Raw genomic sequence first — 16,960 nt, 5'->3', positions numbered from 1 at the left:
TCCCATGGCACTTATCGTAAGAGTAGAGGTGTTAACCCCGGTGTCCTGGCTAAATTCCCAATCTGGCCCTCAGACCATCACGGTTACCTAATCATCCCGAGTTTACAATTGGCTCATTCATCCCCCCTATAACTATTCCCCAGGTCGTTGCTGTAAATAAGAATGAGTTCTCAGTCAACTTACCTGGTAAAATAAGGGTTAAATTAAATAATTACCAAAATGGTATGGCATAAAAGTAAGCAAGCCTGATGCCCGTGACTACAAGTCAGAGGACTTCGAGAGCTGGTGTCAGACAGACTTGGCCTTAACCATGTCCAAACGACTTGGTAAAAATCGCTGTTCTAAATTTGTAATTGGCTGACATACATCCGTATTACCTTTCTGGAAGACAACACTAGGTCCTCCGCCGATGCACTGGTTTGAAAGGCACCCTAAAGCATAATGACAGACATGAGGCAGGGTCAACAGCACTGTTCCATTTATTCCATTGAAAGATTCTGAAACAAACTTGTACAAATCTCAAAACTGTTTAAAAACAATGACAGTTTCCAACTTGAATAGAGACCGATAAATGAGAACAAGGCAAAAGGTGAGATATGCCCTAACTCAAACTAAAATGTTATTTAAAATATTCCTTAGTAAGCTCATTAGTTGGATGAGAATAATAATTCTGAACCAGATATTGGAATCAGCATACAGGAAAGGTCCACCAAGTAGATATACTCACTGGCTCATGCATTCTGATGCCTTGCTTGTTGTTGACGTCTTCAACCTCTTTAGGCGGTCAATCTACCACTAGGGGGCAGCAATGTCTAAGTAACTGACACTGCCGAGTAAAAAGTGCCATCTCTGCTAGCTTGGTAAACATGAGCTGACCTCCTTGTGTAAAATTTCATGTTTACAAGAACTGCAGGGGCAATGCTGAAAATGGCTCTTAAGTTCAAAAAAAAAAAATTATAATAATAAAAAAATGGAAATAGTCTTGTGGCCAACTGGTCTTGCCTTTAACTTCCCAAGCCACAACCATCTATGCATTCTCACAGGCATACAGTAAAAGCAATGTCCATAACAAACAGTCTTCAGCAATGGAAGCAGGTTTAGTGGGTAAGAAGAGAGGCTGGTGTGGGGGTGGAGGGGCTTGATTCAAAACCAACAGGCATTTGGAACACCCATTTGTGAGCCCTTTGAGTTAGTACACACAACCTTAACTGTACTAATACTTCTCTAAATAGAATGTGTACGCAATACATGCCCCGTGTGTGTATATACCTGCATTTGTACGAGTACTTTCAAAGTAATTTTGTTAAAACTTCATTAGTGTCCGCATAAAGAGAACATCGAGTCCAACAGGGTGAAAATGACATTCTCCAAACTCACTAGGAGGCTAAACCATTCCAATCAGTTACTGTAGCCAAAATGTGGGAGGAAAATGGTATGTTATTAGTAATATTGTGAGAAGGTTACATACGCATTAGCAGGGAAAATGCAAGGGTCTGGAAACGTTATAGGTCTGGAAGAGTTAACGTTGGCTGGGGGTAAAGAACCCACCTCACTCAAATAAAAAGCTATACTTTTTACTATGTTTGAAGGCAGAAAAGCAGCAGTTCCAAATGTGTTGCCCCTTTCCACAAAAGGTTTGTATCGTATTGCTGCACCTTAACCTGAGCAACACATTTCATAGCATTGAAAAACCACAAGTCACCTACATTATGAATAAAAAAAACAAAAGTTCACAGCAAAGATTTTATGTTTTACACATATATGAAAGAGGTGAGTGGGGGTCGGGGGGGGGGCTAGAGCACTTCCTATAGATGGGAGGGAGGGGACAGCAGGGGAAAGGGTGCGAGGAGGATGCGTGACGGGGAGAGGGGGGGGGGGCCAGACGCTCACCTCTTCTTGGGGGCTTGGGCAGTACGGGGCGGGGTTACGGGGCGTCCCGAGTTCACCCCTCCATACTGGTACTTAGCTTTTTTCTCTGACGGCTTCAAAATCTGAGAGAGAAAGTATTAATACTCAGTTTGTTTCCAGCATTGGGAGACTCATCCACAGTAAGTGTGTTTACGTGCGTGTTCTCACCTGAAAGGAACACATGAGGGACTCGTCAACGCTCATCATGCCCCCAGCGTTATCAAACTCCCCGCAGTAGTTGGGAGCCGAGAACAGCGTCACCAGCTGCCGTTTGGCAAAAAACTCATAGCCGTCCTCAACAACCTTCCAGTACAGAACAACACATGAGTTAATGAACCTTCTTTAGAGATGCATCCAAATGAACATAGCCCTCATACATTAGGCTCTACCTGGTGGGCTCTGCAGATGAGGTCCAGGTCGTGGCGGTTGAGGAACTTGCTGACCACGTCAGCCCCAAAGGTGAAGGAGACGCCCCGGTCGTTTTCACCCCATCCCTGCACGTCTTTGTCTGGATCCGACCACAGCAGATCACACAGCAGTCCTAGCACAGAGAGAGTGCAGTCAGAGCCACCACAAATACGGCGCATGTACCACACACACACACACACACACGTTTACACACCTGTGTCAGGGACATCGGTTGGCCTCATGATGCGTCGAATTTGCTCCATGGACTGTAGATCAGGAGAGAGACCTGAGGAAGAGGGATGATTGTGAATTCATAATATTCATAGAAAAATAATTGATAGAAAAGCACCCACGAATACCTCCATGGCAGCAGAAGATCTTCTCATCGATTATAGCGGCGATGGGCAGACAGTTGAAGCAATCTGTGAAGGTCTTCCACAGCTTTATGTTGAATCTGCGTTTGCCTGGGGAACACAACATAAAAAGACATGGAATTACACAGAGTATATAAAACATTAAGAACACCTGCTCTTTCCATGACACCAGGTGAAAGCTATGATCCCTTACTGATGTCACTTGTTAAATCCACTTCAAATCAATATAGATGAACAGTATGAGCGTAGCTTTTTGTTTTTAGCCTAGAGACAATTGAGACTGGATTGTTTGTGCCTTTGAATTGGGTGTGGTAGGTGCCAGGCTCACCGGTTTGATTATGTCAACACTGCTGGGTTTATAACGCTCAACAGTTTCTCGTGTGTATCAAGAATGGCCCACCACCCCAAAGATATCCAGCCAACTTGACACAACTGTGGGAATCATTGGAGTCAACATGCGCCAGCATCCCTGTGGAACACTTTCAACACCTTGTAGAGTCCATGCCCAGATTAATAGAGACTGTTCTGAGGTGGTGCAACTCAATATTAGGAAGGTGTTCCTAATGTTTGGTATACTCAGTAGAGAACACAAAACCATTGCCATTATGAATTCCATTTGTGTGTTGGCCCTTTCCACAAAAAGTGCCGCAGACACAGAAAGATAACCGATTCAGCGTGTGTATGTGTGTGAGAGACACTGCTTCCTGTCTTACACTCATCATAGAAACCGTAGATGCGGTTGATGGAAGCACACTCGTGGTTGCCTCTGAGTAGGAAGAAGTTCTCGGGGTATTTGATCTTGTAGGCCAGCAGTAGACAGATGGTCTCCAGGGACTGCTTGCCTCGGTCCACGTAGTCTCCCAGGAACAGGTAGTTAGCCTCCGGCGGGAAGCCCCCGTACTCAAAGAGCCGCAGCAGGTCTGTGTACTGGCCATGGATATCACCTAGTGGGAGAACGAGAGCAGAGAGGTTATGAGACAACCATTATTTTAGGTTAACATTGAGATTGACATAGCCTGGACAATTGGCAGGAGTGGAGAGTGAGCTTGATCCAGATTGTCCTTGCTGGAAGGGAGATGGCCACATCCTGCAGAGCAGCAGACACTTGAGGGAGACACATACCACTTACATCCTACTGCTCTACTTACTGAGCTAGGCCTATATCTCTCCAATGTGTTATCCTATCCTCTACTTTCTCTCTGATATGTTGGTTTAAAGACAACTGTGTGTGGGCGAGGATGCCCTTTTCACGTTCATGTAAATTCACAAACATTAGGCCTGTCTTTATTCAGACAGCTGATATTTTCCTAACCCTGGTATTTCTCATATGCTATTTGTCCTCTCAGGGGAAAAGAAAGAGGGCCCAGGAGTAAGGATATAGCAGTAGGAATGAAGAGGAATAATTCATTGTACTGACCGCAGATTTTGAGCGGAGCCTCCAGCTCCAGTAGAATGGGCTGACTGAGGAAGATCTCCCGGGACTTGATGCACAACCCCCGCACCTCCGCCTCCGTCATCTGGACTATCTTCCCTGGACGACATCCTCGTACTTGAGAGAAAGATAGGGCCCACAATCACAACCACGAGTCATGACCCTTCTCTCCATTTTAAATCGTGCTGGCTTTAAATGTGTAATGTGCTTTTCATTGTCTTCAAACCAGTGCAGAATATGCAACCACTTAAAGTGGCAATCTGCTGTTGAAACAAAGTGTTCGCCCCACCTGTTTCGTTAAACAGCTGGGGGACAGGGCTGGAGAAGTGTAACCAGTCAAATTCATACACAGTAGGGTTGTCCCGACTAAAAAACATCTTGTCGACATGTTTTTAAAAAGAACAGACGACACATGTACACTACCATTCAAAAGTTTGGGGTCACTTAGAAATGTTCTTGTTTTCCATGAAAACATACATGAAATGAGTTGCAAAATGAATAGGAAATATAGTCAAGACATTGGCAAGGTTATAAATAATGATTTTTAATTGAAATTGTGTCCTTCAAACTTTTTTTTTTTTTCCAAAGAATCATCCATTTGCAGGAATTACAGCCTTGTAGACCTTTGGCATTCTAGTTGTCAATTTGTTGAGGTAATCTGAAGATATTTCACCCTATGCTTTCTGAAGCACCTCCCACAAATTGGCTTGATGGGCACTTCTTACGTAACATACTGCTCCCAAGCTCAATAGGGTTGAGATCCGGTGACAATAATGGAGTGGCCAGCACAGACAGAATACCAGCTGACGGCTTCTTCCCTAAATAGTTCCTGCATAGTTTGGAGCAGTGTTTTGGGCCATTGTCCTGTTGAAGGAGGAAATTGGCTCCAATTAAGTGCTGTCCACAAGGTATGGCGTTGCAAAATGGAATGTTACCCTTCCTTCAAGATCCCTTTTACCCTGTATAAATCTCCCACTTCACCACCGTACAAAGCACCCCCAGACCATCACATTGCCTCCACCATGCTTGACAGATGGGGTCAAGCACTGCTTCAGCAACTTTTCCTTTTTTCTGCATCCCACGAATGTTCTTCTTTGTGATCCGAACACCTCAAACTTAAATAAGTCTGTCCATAACACTTTTTTCCAATCTTCCTCTGTCCAGTGTCTGTTCTTTTGCCCATCTTAATCTTTTCTCTTTATTGGCCAGACTGAGATAAGGCTTTTCTTTGCAACTCCCGCGGGGTCGCCTCTTCACTGTTGACGTTGAGACTGGTGTTTTGCGAGTAATATTTAATGAAGCTGCCAGTTGAGGACTTGTGTCCGTTTCTCAAACTAGGCACAAATGTACTTGTCCTCTTGCTCAGTTGAGCACCGGGGCCTCCTGGATTCAAACCAGAGTGTCTGTAGTGACGGCTCTAGCACTGAGATGCAGTGCCTTACACCGCTGCTCCACTTGGGAGCCCACAAATAGTTTGGCTAATACTTTTCAGGGAGTCACTGGGTGACTTAGGCAAGCTCCCTGCTAGTGGTCTGGATGGAATGGAGTTGGGATTAAGGATGTCAATTTTGCTGCTGAGCAAACAAATTTCCGTGCCGAGTAACTGACCCTCATTGTCAGAATTGTTTTTCTTTTTTAAAATGACATGACCAACAGAAAATACTATGCATGCATACAAGGAACTGACATTTTTCAATAAGAGCTTAATGGAAACATGCAACAACAGCAAGCCTGTAGTCAGCTAATAAAATGTTATTTTCAAACATTTGCATGAAAAAAACAATTCTAAACAGCGCACCTAATGTGAGGAGTTCCATATGTGACAGATAAAAATCTATTTTAGATACTTAGAAAGAGGGGGAATCTAATAGCAACCACTTGGATGGGTTGCTAATATGACTAGGATTGTACATTTGGCTTCTGGAAAAACAAAGAAAGTTGATATAAAAACCAATGGAACAAGAGAGAAAGGCTGGTTAATGGCACAATTAAGTCCTTATGAAATAATTGCCTCCATGTTTCTATAGTGAGATTTTGGCTAGGCTACCTTTGAAGCAAGGTAAGAAATGATGCTAAGCTACAGAACTGTTTTGCTAGCACAGACTGGAATACATTTCGGGATTCCTCCGATGACATTGAGGAGTACACCACATCAGTCATTGGCTTCATCAATAAGTGCATCGATGACATCGTCCCCACAGTGACAGTACGTACATACTAGAGGTCGACCGATTATGAGTTTTCAACGCCGATACGGATTACTGGAGGAACAAAAAAAGGCAATTAAATCAGCCTATATATATATATATATATATATATATATATATATATATAAATAAATGACAATTACAACAATACTGAATGAACAATGAACACTTATTTTAACTTAATATAATACATAAAATCAACGTAGCCTCAAATAAACAATGAAACATGTTTAATTTAGTTAAATAATACAAAAAACACAGTGTTGGAGGAGAAAGTAAAAGTGCAATATGTGCCATGTAAAAAAGCTAATGTTTAAGTTCCTTGCTCAGAACATATTACCAGTTAAGAAGTTTTAGGTTGTAGTTATTATAGGAATAATGACACGTCGACTATTTCACTCTATGCCATTTGTATTTCATATACCTTTGACTATTGGATGTTCTTATAGGCACTTTAGTATTGCCAGCCTAATCTCGGGAGTTGATAGGCTTGAAGTCATAAACAGCGCTGTGCTTCAAGCATTGCTAAGAGCGGCTGGCAAACGCAGTAATGTGCTGTTTGAATGAATGCTTACAAGCCTGCTGCTGCCTACCACCGCTCAGTCAGACTGATCTATCAAATATCAACTGATGAACGTAATTAAAATATAATGAACACACAGAAATATGAGCCTTTGGTCATTAATATGGTCAAATCCGTAAAGTATTATTTCAAAAACAAAACATTTATTCTTTCAGTGAAATACGGAACCGTTCTGTATTTTATTGAACGGGTGGCAACCTTAAGTCTAAATATTGCTGTTACATTGCACAACCTTCAATGCTATGTCATAATTATGTAAAATTCTGGCAAATTAATTATGGTCTTTGTTAGGAAGAAATGGTCTTCACACAGTTTGTAACGAGCCGGGCAGCCCAAACTGCTGCATATACCCCGACTCCGCTTGCACTGAACGCAAGAGAAGTGACAATTTCCCTAGTTAATATAGCCTGCTAACATTAATTTATTTTAACTAAATATGCAGGTTAAAAAAAAGTATACTTCTGTGTATTGATTTTAAGAAAGGCATTGATGTTTATGGTTAGGTACATTTGTGCAACGATTGTGCTTTTTTCGCGAATGCACTTTTGTTAAATCATCACACGTTTGGCAAAGTAGGCTGTGAGTCGATGATAAATTAACAGGCACCACATTGATTATATGCAACGCAGGACAAGCTAGATAACCTAGGAATATCATCAATTATGTGTAGTTAACTAGTCATTAAGTGAAGATTAAACTTATCTTATAAAATATAATCAATGCTAGCTAACAACTTAGCCTGATTCCTTGCAGCCACCAGGTCATTTTGATGCTGCACTCGCGTAACAGGTGTTCAGCCTGCCACGCAGTCTCCTTGTGGAGTCCACAAGGAGACTCCACAAGGAGTCCCCCTAATTAAATCGGTCGCCCTCTAGTACATACCCCAACCAGAAGCCATTGATTACAGGCAACATCCACATTGAGCTAAAGGCTAAAGCTGCCGCTTTCACGGAGCTGGAGTCTTATAAGAAATCCCGCTATGCCACCCGACAAACCATCAAACAGGCAAAGCATCAATAGAGGACTAAGATCGAATCGTACTACACCGGCTTTGATGCTCGTCGGATGTGGCAGGGCTTGCAAACCATTACAGACTACAAAGGGAAGCACAGCCGGGAGCTGCCCAGTGACACGAGCCTACCAGACGAGCTAAACTACTTCTATGCTCAAATTGCACTGAAACATACACGAGAGCACTAGCTGTGCCGGAAGACTGTGTGATCATGCTCTCCGCAGCCGATGTGAGTAAGACCTTTAAACAGGTCAACATTCACAAGGCCGCAGGGCCAGACGGATTACCAGGACGTGTACTGCGAGCATGCACTGACCAACTGGCAAGTGTCTTCACTGACATTTTAAACCTCTCCATGTCCGAGTCTGTAATACCAACATGTTTTAAGCAGACCATCATAGTGCCTGTGCTAGAGGTCGACCGATTAATCGGAATGGCCGATTAATTGGGGCCGATTTTAAGTTTTCATAACAATCGGAAATCGGTATTTTTGGACACCGATTTAGTCAATGTTATTTTTATTTTTTTTACACCTTTATTTAACTAGGCAAGTCAGTTAAGAACGAATTCTTATTTTCAATGACGGCCTAGGAACGGTGGGTTAACTGCCTTGTTCAGGGGCAGAACGGCAGATTTTTACCTTGTCAGCTCGGGGGATTCAATCTTGCAACCTTACAGTTAACTAGTCCAACGCTCTAACCACCTGATTACATTGCACTCCACAAGGAGCCTGCCTGTTATGCGAATGCAGTAGAAGCCAAGGTAAGTTGCTAGCTAGCATTAAACTTATCTTATAAAACACAATCAATCAATCATAATCACTAGTTAACTACACATGGTTGATGATATTACTAGTTTATCTAGCGTGTCCTGCATATAAATCGATGCGGTGCGTATCGTTGCTCCAATGTGAACCATAAACATCAATGCCTTTCTTAAAATCAATACACAGAAGTATATATTTTTTAAACCTGCATATTTAGCTAAAAGAAATCCATGTTAGCAGGCAATATTAACCAGGTGAAATTGTGTCACTTCTCTTGCATTCATTGCACGCAGAGTCAGTGTATATGCAAGTGTTTGGGCCACCTGCCAGAATTTTACGTAATTATGACATAACATTGAAGGTTGTGCAATGTAACAGGAATATTTAGACTTATGGATGCCACCCGTTAAGTAAAATATGGAACGGTTCCGTCTTTCACTGAAAGAATAAACGTCTTGTTTTCGAGATGATAGTTTCTGGATTTGACCATATTAATGACTTAAGGCTCGTATTTCTGTGTGTTATAACTAAGTCTATGATTTGATAGAGCAGTCTGAGCGGTGGAAGGCAGCAGCAGGCTCGTAAGCATTCATTCAAACAGCACTTTCGTGCGTTTTGCCAGCAGCTCAGTTGTGCTTCAAGCATTGCGCTGTTTATGACTTCAAGCCTATCAACTCCCGAGATTAGGCAGGTGTAACCGATGTGAAATGTCCAGCTAGTTAGCGGGGTTCGCGCTAATAGCGTTTCAAACGTCACTCGCTCTGAGACTTGGGAGTGGTTGTTCCCCTTGCTCTGCATGGGTAACACTGCTTCAAGGGTGGCTGCTGTCGATGTGTTCCTGGTTCGAGCCCAGGTAGGAGCGAGGAGAGGGACGGAAGCTATACTGTTACACTGGCAATACTAAAGTGCCTATAAGAACATCCAATAGTCAAAAGGTTAATGAAATACAAATGGTATAGAGAGAAATAGTCCTATAATAATTACAACCTAAAACTTCTTACCTGGGAATATTGAAGACTCGGAACCACCAGCTTTCATGTGTTTTCATGTTCTGAGCAATGAACTTAAACGTTAGCTTTCTTACATGGCACAATATTGCACTTCTACTTTCTCCTCCAACACTTTGTTTTTGCAGTATTTAAACCAAATTGAACGTGTTTCATTATTTATTTGAGGCTAAATGGATTTTATTGATGTATTATATTAAGTTAAAATAAGTGTTCATTAAGTATTGTTGTAATTGTCATTTTTACAATAAATAAATAAATATATATATATATATATATATATATATATATATATATATATATATATAAAGAAATCGTCCGATTAATCGGTATAAGCTGTTTTTGGTCCTCCAATAATCGGCATCGGCGTTGAAAAATCATAATTGGTCAACCTCTAGCCTGTGCCCAAGAACACTAAGGTAACTTGCCTAATGGACTACCGACCCATAGCACTCACGTCTGTAGCCATGAGGTGCTTTGAAAGGTTGGTCATGGCTCACATCAACACCATTATCACAGAAACCCTAGACCCACTCCAATTTGCATACCACTCCAACAGATCCACAGATGATGCAATCTCTATTGCACTCCACACTGCCCTTTCCCACCTGGACAAAAATAGCACCTGTGAGAATGCTATTCATTGACTACAGCTCAGCATTCAACACCATACTGCCCTCAAAGCTCATCAATAAGCTAAGTACCCTGAGACTAAACACCTCCCTCTGCAACTGGATTCTAGACTTACTGACGGGCCACCCACAGGTGGTAAGGGTAGTAACAACATATTCGCCACGCTGATCCTCAACACAGGGGCCCCATAAGAGTGCGTGCTCAGTCCCCTTCTGTACTCCATGTTTACTCATGACTGCATGGCCAGGCAAAACACCATCATTAAGTTTGCCGATGACACAACAGTGGTAGACCTGATCACTGACAACGATGAGACAGCCTATAGGGAGGTCAGAGACCAGGTCGTGGTGCCAGGACAACAAGCTCTACCTCACCATGATCAAGATAAAGGAGATGATTGTGGGCTACAGGGGAAAAAAAGGACCAGAAACACCCCCATTCTCATCGACGGGGCTGCAGTGGAGCAGGGTTAAGAGCTTCAAGTTCCTTGGTGTCCAAGCACACCAAGACAGTCGTGAAGAGGGCACGACAAAACCTATTCCCCCTCAGGAGACTTGGCATGAGTTCTCAAATCCTCAAAAGGTTCTACCATCGAGAGCATCCTGACTGGTTGCGTCACTGCCTGGTATGGCAACTGCTCGGGCTCCGACCCCAAGGCACTACAAGAGGGTAGTGCGAACGGCCCAGTACATCACTGGGGCCAAGCTTCCTGCCATCCAGGACCTCTATACCAGGCGGTGTCAGAGGAAGGCCCTAAAAAGATTCCAGCCACCCTAGTCATAGACTGTTCTCTCTGCTACCGCACGGGAAGCAGTACCGGAGCACCAAGTCTAGGTCCAATAGGCTTCTTAACAACAGAGAGTAGCTGTTATCTATGCATAGTCACTTTAATAACTCTATCTACATGTACATATGACCTCAACTAACCAGTGCCCCCCTGTATATAGTCTTGCTATCGTTATTTTACTTCTGCTCTTTAATTACTTGTTACTTTTAGTTCTTATTCTTTTTTTTTTAACTGCATTGTTGGTTAGCGGCTCGTAAGTAAGCAGTTGTAGTCGGCTCATGTGACTAATAACATTTGATTTTACTTTAAATGTCTCACTATTTGAAATAAGTAAAACGATTGGGTTTCAAACATTTATACTGCCTCAAGCTCACATTGCAAAGTGGTGGGTGACTCGTTGTTAGCCTGCCTACCGTTGACTATAGCCTATGCACTTGATTGGGGAATGGGAGGTGAGCTAGTTGAGATTTAGAAATAAAAACATAAATAAAAATAGTAGCACTTTCCACTCCAGTACCAGCCTTTTTTAGGAGCTGCTTCCGCACTGTCTGACAGGTGATAGGCTATTCCGTTCCTAAAACTAGGCTCTGTATGCTTTGCAAATGTGACAAATAAGATACATGAAGACCAATGTAAAACTACACACACACCAATTTTATTCCTCACAATTATGAAAATGAACCGATAGACTGGTAAGCATGACTGGTCAAGTGTATTTTCCAGGGCTAACCAATTAAAGGTCATCCATTAACATCCCTAATTGGGATTTTTCAAAGGCCTGCAATTCCAGTTCAGCACAATAAAACAGGTGGTTGTCACTTTTGCTCCAGGTGGTTCCAAGTGGGACAGTGTCACGAAAAGGTGTTTGATGGCAAAATGTACAGCGTGTAATATCAGGTTGACTGTAGTCTTCAACATCTCAACAATTTATATGAAAAAAGAAATCCAGACAAAACATGCTTTTCATGTAGGCTGAAATGTGACATCTTACATAGGTGATTTCAGTACAGAAAATAAAACGCTCAGGTGGGTACATACCAAACCAACATTGAAAGCGGTTTGTAAAATGACTAACTCGCTACAGATGCGAAACTGAGTAGACGTCAATGGCAGGTTAAATCAATGTTGTGACTGCTCGAGTTGACGCATACTAGCTAACTCGGGCTTTGTGTTATTGCTACCTATAACGTTACACATAGACATATGACTAAGTTAGAGGCATTCTTACTTCACTAACAACGTAATAGCCCCTATACAGCCCTGCGTTGAAAACAAATCTGAATCTAGCTAGCTTAACTGACTACCTAGCAACACGGACAGAGGGGTGTGTTCACGCTGGCAAAGCCCCCTCTCATCAAGGTTTAAAAGCTAACACTAGTGCCTAACGAGCGATAAAAATGTGCATACATATATATATAAAAATAACATCCATGTCCTGCGCTAGGCAAATAGTATCTAACTAGCTAATTTCGCAAACTAGAGTAACGTTTGCTTGCTTGATCATATATTTAACGTTACTGTAACACACCGCGTTAGCTAGCATAACACAAATCAAACGTGACAGTATATATTTATATTCAAACAGATGTTGCTTTTTTTGGCTAATTAACTAACTAGTTAGTTAAACGGTAGTTACCTAAAACAGGGCACAGTTAGCTAAGGCTAAAGTCACTAGTTTGTTGAACCACTCTCCCAGTCCCACCTTTCTCCTCTGACGCGCTAGCTAGCAAAGATCAACTGGCGTCACCAAATATGATTTTACATTCGTTCTTCGACACCTGAAAATTACATAAAATTGTTATATCCTTTTTCTTTGCTGTCCCCACCAAGTAACCACACGGTTAATTGCAAAACAAAAACAGCATACCTTCAAGCAATCGAGAGATGATGCTGTCAACGTTGAGCTCGCTTTCCGCCATTTTCTTTGAAACACTAAAAACTACTACGCAGAGAGAACTACGTCGTGCTCACCAGCAGAGGGCGTGGTCTACTACTGTACAAACGGTGTAGTTTATTTTGGTTCACTCAGGCTTTCTGTATTTTGGCAAAGATTTGTAACCAGCAGTACGGTACGAGCTTTTTTTAAATCGTATTTGGGGGTACAAAACATTTTGCAGGTAGCTTTCTTTACCCTTTATTGAAGCTGACCTGCCTGCAAACAAAGTACATTCTAAGTTTATTAACATCATTTGGGGATATCCATTACTTTTATTGTAACCCCTCTATCATAGCTCTATCAAATATTAACATGGTGAGGCAACTTGTTGTGTACCCTCAATAAAAAAAAAAACTTTCTCCCTTTGTTAATCTCCATGGACAATGGCTCCAACTTCTATTGCAATGGGCTTGGGTTACACTGACCTATTCATCCTGGTAATTCATAGGGGCTCACATGATGCAATTGAATGCCAACATTTCTCTTGAAATACCCAATGACAATTTAACCATTTCGGTTGATACAAAGCTAAATTATTGTCCATGCCACCTACATGCTTTTGACACTGTATTTCCACATTCAAACTAGAAAAAAGTATTTGTTATCTGTTGCTGAATATCATTAGAAACCAGTTCCTTTCATCTCAACCTCTTTCTCTCCCATTTTCCTCTTATTCCGCCGTTCTCTGCAGGACATGAGTAGCCATGTGATTCCCCAGCCGATCAGTAAGCCAGTGACGCCCAGCAACACGGGCACCCACACAGGTATGGAGGAGTCACACCGGGGCACAGGGCTGGGGGTGGTGGTGTTAGTGACTGGGACAGGGGTGGTGGTGGTAACAGGTGGACTCGGGAGGCTATTGACCTTAGTGAAGATGAAGGGTTGATCCTAAAGGAGAGAGCAAATTTCAGTTCAGGGGAAACTAACCTGAGCATAGATCTTCTTCTTAGACATTGTAAGAAATTGCTTTCAGTAGGTGATATGACTAAAATGGTCTACTGCTCATCCAACACACTCGACAACCCACACGTACTGTCAAGTAAGCCGACAACTGACTCACTGATTGCCAATTCAGCCAACACCTGATCAACCCTGCTAAAAAAAAAAAACAGCATAGACCAGCATGCATTTCAAGCTGGTCCTTGCTTGTCTATGCTGGTCCATATTGGCCTATGCTGGTCAAGCTGCTCTGACCAGCATGGTCTAGCTCAGGGATGGGCAACTTATTGGGGTGGGGGCCACAACTCATCATAAGGGGCTCCACTCTTGACGGAGATAAGTTTTAGATTTAATTTCCTGCCATTCTTGTTTGCCATGGGCTGTAGGGAAATGTTGCAATGTTAATTAAAGCAAGTTTGCTTCAATTCTGCACATTTTGCCATGGGGTGGAGAGAAGATATTGACATTTTATAATTAATTTCATGCAATTCTACTCATTTTGCCATGTGGCAGGGGACAAAATAGCAGTTTAACAGCTAATTTCCTGCAATTCTACACATTTTGCTCTGACAGTTACTGACATAAGAGAAAACTGCTGATGCACAACCAAATTTTGAAATTGTACTTTGAGTATTTTACTATTCTAACACTCAACAGTAAGTTCAAATCAAATCAAAGTTTATTTGTCACGTGCACAGAATACAACAGGTATTACAGTGAAATGCTTACTTACAGGCTCTAACCAATAGTGCAAAAAAGGTATTAGGTATTAGGTGAACAATAGGTAAGTAAAGAAATGCAAACAACAGTAAAAATACAGTGAAAAATAACAGTAGCGAGGCTATAAAAGTAGCGAGGCTACATACATACCAGTTAGTCAGACTGATTGAGGTAGTATGTACATGTAGATATGGTTAAAGGGACTATGCATATATGATGAACAGAGAGTAGTAGTAGCGTAAAAGAGGGGTTGGCGGGTGGCGGGACATAATGCAGATAGCCCGGTTAGCCAATGGCAATGGCAATGGCTGTAATTTTCATCGTAGGTACACTTCAACTATGACAGACAAAATGAGGGAAAAAAATCCAGAAAATCACATTATAGGATTTTTTATGAATTTATTTGCAAATTATGGTGGAAAATAAGTATTTAACTTATAAGTAAGTAACCCGTGATCCTCATGAGAGCCAGTTTCATCATAGTGCTTGAGGGTTTTTGCGACTGCATTTCAAGAAACTTTAAACATTCTTGTAATTTTCCAGGTTGACTGACCTTCATGTTTTAAAGTAACGATGGACTGTTGTTTCTCTTTGCTTATTTGAGCTGCTCTTGCCATAATATGGACTTACCTAAATAGCGCTATCTTTTGTATACCACCCCTAACTTGTCACGACACAACTGATTGGCTCAAACGCATTAAGAAGGAAAGACATTATACAAATTAACTTTTAACAATGCACACCTGTTAATTGAAATGCATTCCAGGTGACTACCTCATGAAGCTCGTTGAGAGAATGCCAAGCATGTGCAAATCTGTCATCAAGGCAAATGGTGGCTACTTTGAAGAATCTCAAATATAAAATATTATTATTTCATATGTGTTATTTCATAGATTTGATGTCTTCACTATTATTCTACAATATAGAAAATAGTACAAATTAAGAAAAACCCATGAATGAGTAGGTGTGTCCAAACTTTTTACTGGTACTGTATATATATTTAGATTTCTTGGGGGGGGAATATATCCGTGGCCTACAAAAGTTGCCCATCCCTAGTCTAGCTGGTCAAGCTGGTCTGACCAGCAGGGTCTAGCTGGTTCATAGATTGTATATATACTGTAAATGGATAAAGCCATTGATCACGTGACACCATTCATTCCTATGTGAAGACTCAATAGCGCATTTGAAGCCAAGGGGAAGATCTCAATTGCATACTCTTTGCATCCTCTCTCCTCGTATCGTTCTAAAAACAAATTGGAGGAGAAGGTCAGGGGAGAGGGACCTCTGTCTTTCTCATCCAATGTGTTTTGAGTAGGAGACGAGGAGACAGGATGCGTGCAGTATGCCCTTGAGATCTTCCCATAGAAGTAGATTTTTAGCTTAATAAGATACTGTCTCATAGAGACATAACATGTGCAGATTGAGCTAGTCCAGGAAGTAACATTGCAGGCTAGGTCAGTGCTGCCCCCTCTCATTGAGGATCGCAAGTTGAAGGCCGACCGGGCCGACCGCGGTACTGCAGGTTGCTGGTAGAATCTAAATGATATTTTCTGGTTTCCTGGTTGCTAAAATTCTTATTGTTCATTTTATTTCAGTTTATTTGGCAAAACAAGCAGTCATTGTGTAGAGAATTGTACCATCTAAACCGGTGTGAAATATATTTTCCATATCCACAAATATTTTCTTTTCAGCGTTTGAAGCTGGTGTACAAAACCGAAAATAAAAGATGCAAAAATGAAACTTAAGAACGGGAAGCATAGAAATAGTGCACATAGAACATATCCACCGCTTCTTAGACTTGCTTTCAAAGACAGATCTATAACTCACATTTCTATGTGAATTTGGTCGGGTCACCTAAAAAGCTACATATTGTATCTTTAATGTCTGCAATTTTAAATAATTGGTTCAAGGACATACACTATATATACAAAAGTATCTAGACACTCCTTGAAATTAGTGGATTTGGCTATTTTGGCAAAACCGTTGCTGAAATTTGTATAAAATCAAGCACACAGCCATGCAATCTCCATCTTTACTGAAGAGCTCAGTGACTTTCAACATGGTACCGTCATAGGATGCCACCTTTCCAACAAGTCAGTTCATGAAATTTCTGTCCTGCTAGAGCTACTCCGGTCAACCGTAAGTGCTGTTATTGTGAAGTAGAAACATATAGGAGCAACAATGGCTCAGTTACGAAGTGGTAGGCCACACAAGCTCACAGAACAGGACCGCCAAGTGCTGAAGCGCA

At 41.7% G+C, this 16,960-nt stretch overlaps 2 protein-coding genes across 2 annotated transcripts in view; both read right to left on the bottom strand.

Annotated features, from left to right (window-relative positions):
• Nucleotides 1–379: 379 nt before the first annotated feature.
• LOC109900911 (serine/threonine-protein phosphatase PP1-beta catalytic subunit-like) lies at nt 380–13,123 on the bottom strand. The gene is made up of 9 exons (XM_020496801.2): nt 12,985–13,123; nt 4,108–4,239; nt 3,404–3,634; nt 2,676–2,780; nt 2,531–2,602; nt 2,298–2,449; nt 2,077–2,211; nt 1,891–1,991; nt 380–431 (listed from the first exon to the last, which is right to left on the bottom strand). Exons 1-9 carry the CDS (start codon nt 13,034–13,036, stop codon nt 395–397), a joined length of 1,017 nt encoding a protein of 338 aa, XP_020352390.1. The 5' UTR covers nt 13,037–13,123; the 3' UTR covers nt 380–394.
• Nucleotides 11,751–16,960, bottom strand: part of LOC109900910 (phospholipase B1, membrane-associated-like) — a 32,524-nt gene continuing 27,314 nt past the window's right edge. Inside the window, exon 42 of the mRNA XM_031837402.1 lies at nt 11,751–13,941. Coding sequence (XP_031693262.1) covers nt 13,675–13,941 — 267 coding nt within the window. The 3' untranslated portion in view covers nt 11,751–13,674. The remainder of the gene's footprint in view (nt 13,942–16,960) is intronic.

The sequence above is a fragment of the Oncorhynchus kisutch genome, linkage group LG12 (genome assembly GCF_002021735.2).
Source record: "Oncorhynchus kisutch isolate 150728-3 linkage group LG12, Okis_V2, whole genome shotgun sequence".
Classification (NCBI taxonomy): domain Eukaryota; kingdom Metazoa; phylum Chordata; class Actinopteri; order Salmoniformes; family Salmonidae; genus Oncorhynchus; species Oncorhynchus kisutch.
This window is presented reverse-complemented; position numbering and strand designations above follow the sequence as displayed.

Excerpts from the sequence above, each read along its gene's own strand:
- LOC109900911 (XM_020496801.2), bottom strand. The coding sequence starts at position 13,036 with ATGGCGGAAAGCGAGCTCAACGTTGACAGCATCATCTCTCGATTGCTT. Across the intron at positions 4,240-12,984 it reads CATCTCTCGATTGCTTGAAG|TACGAGGATGTCGTCCAGGG; the intron begins GTATGCTGTTTT and ends CTTTCTCTCAAG. Across the intron at positions 2,450-2,530 it reads AACCGATGTCCCTGACACAG|GACTGCTGTGTGATCTGCTG; the intron begins GTGTGTAAACGT and ends TCTCTGTGCTAG.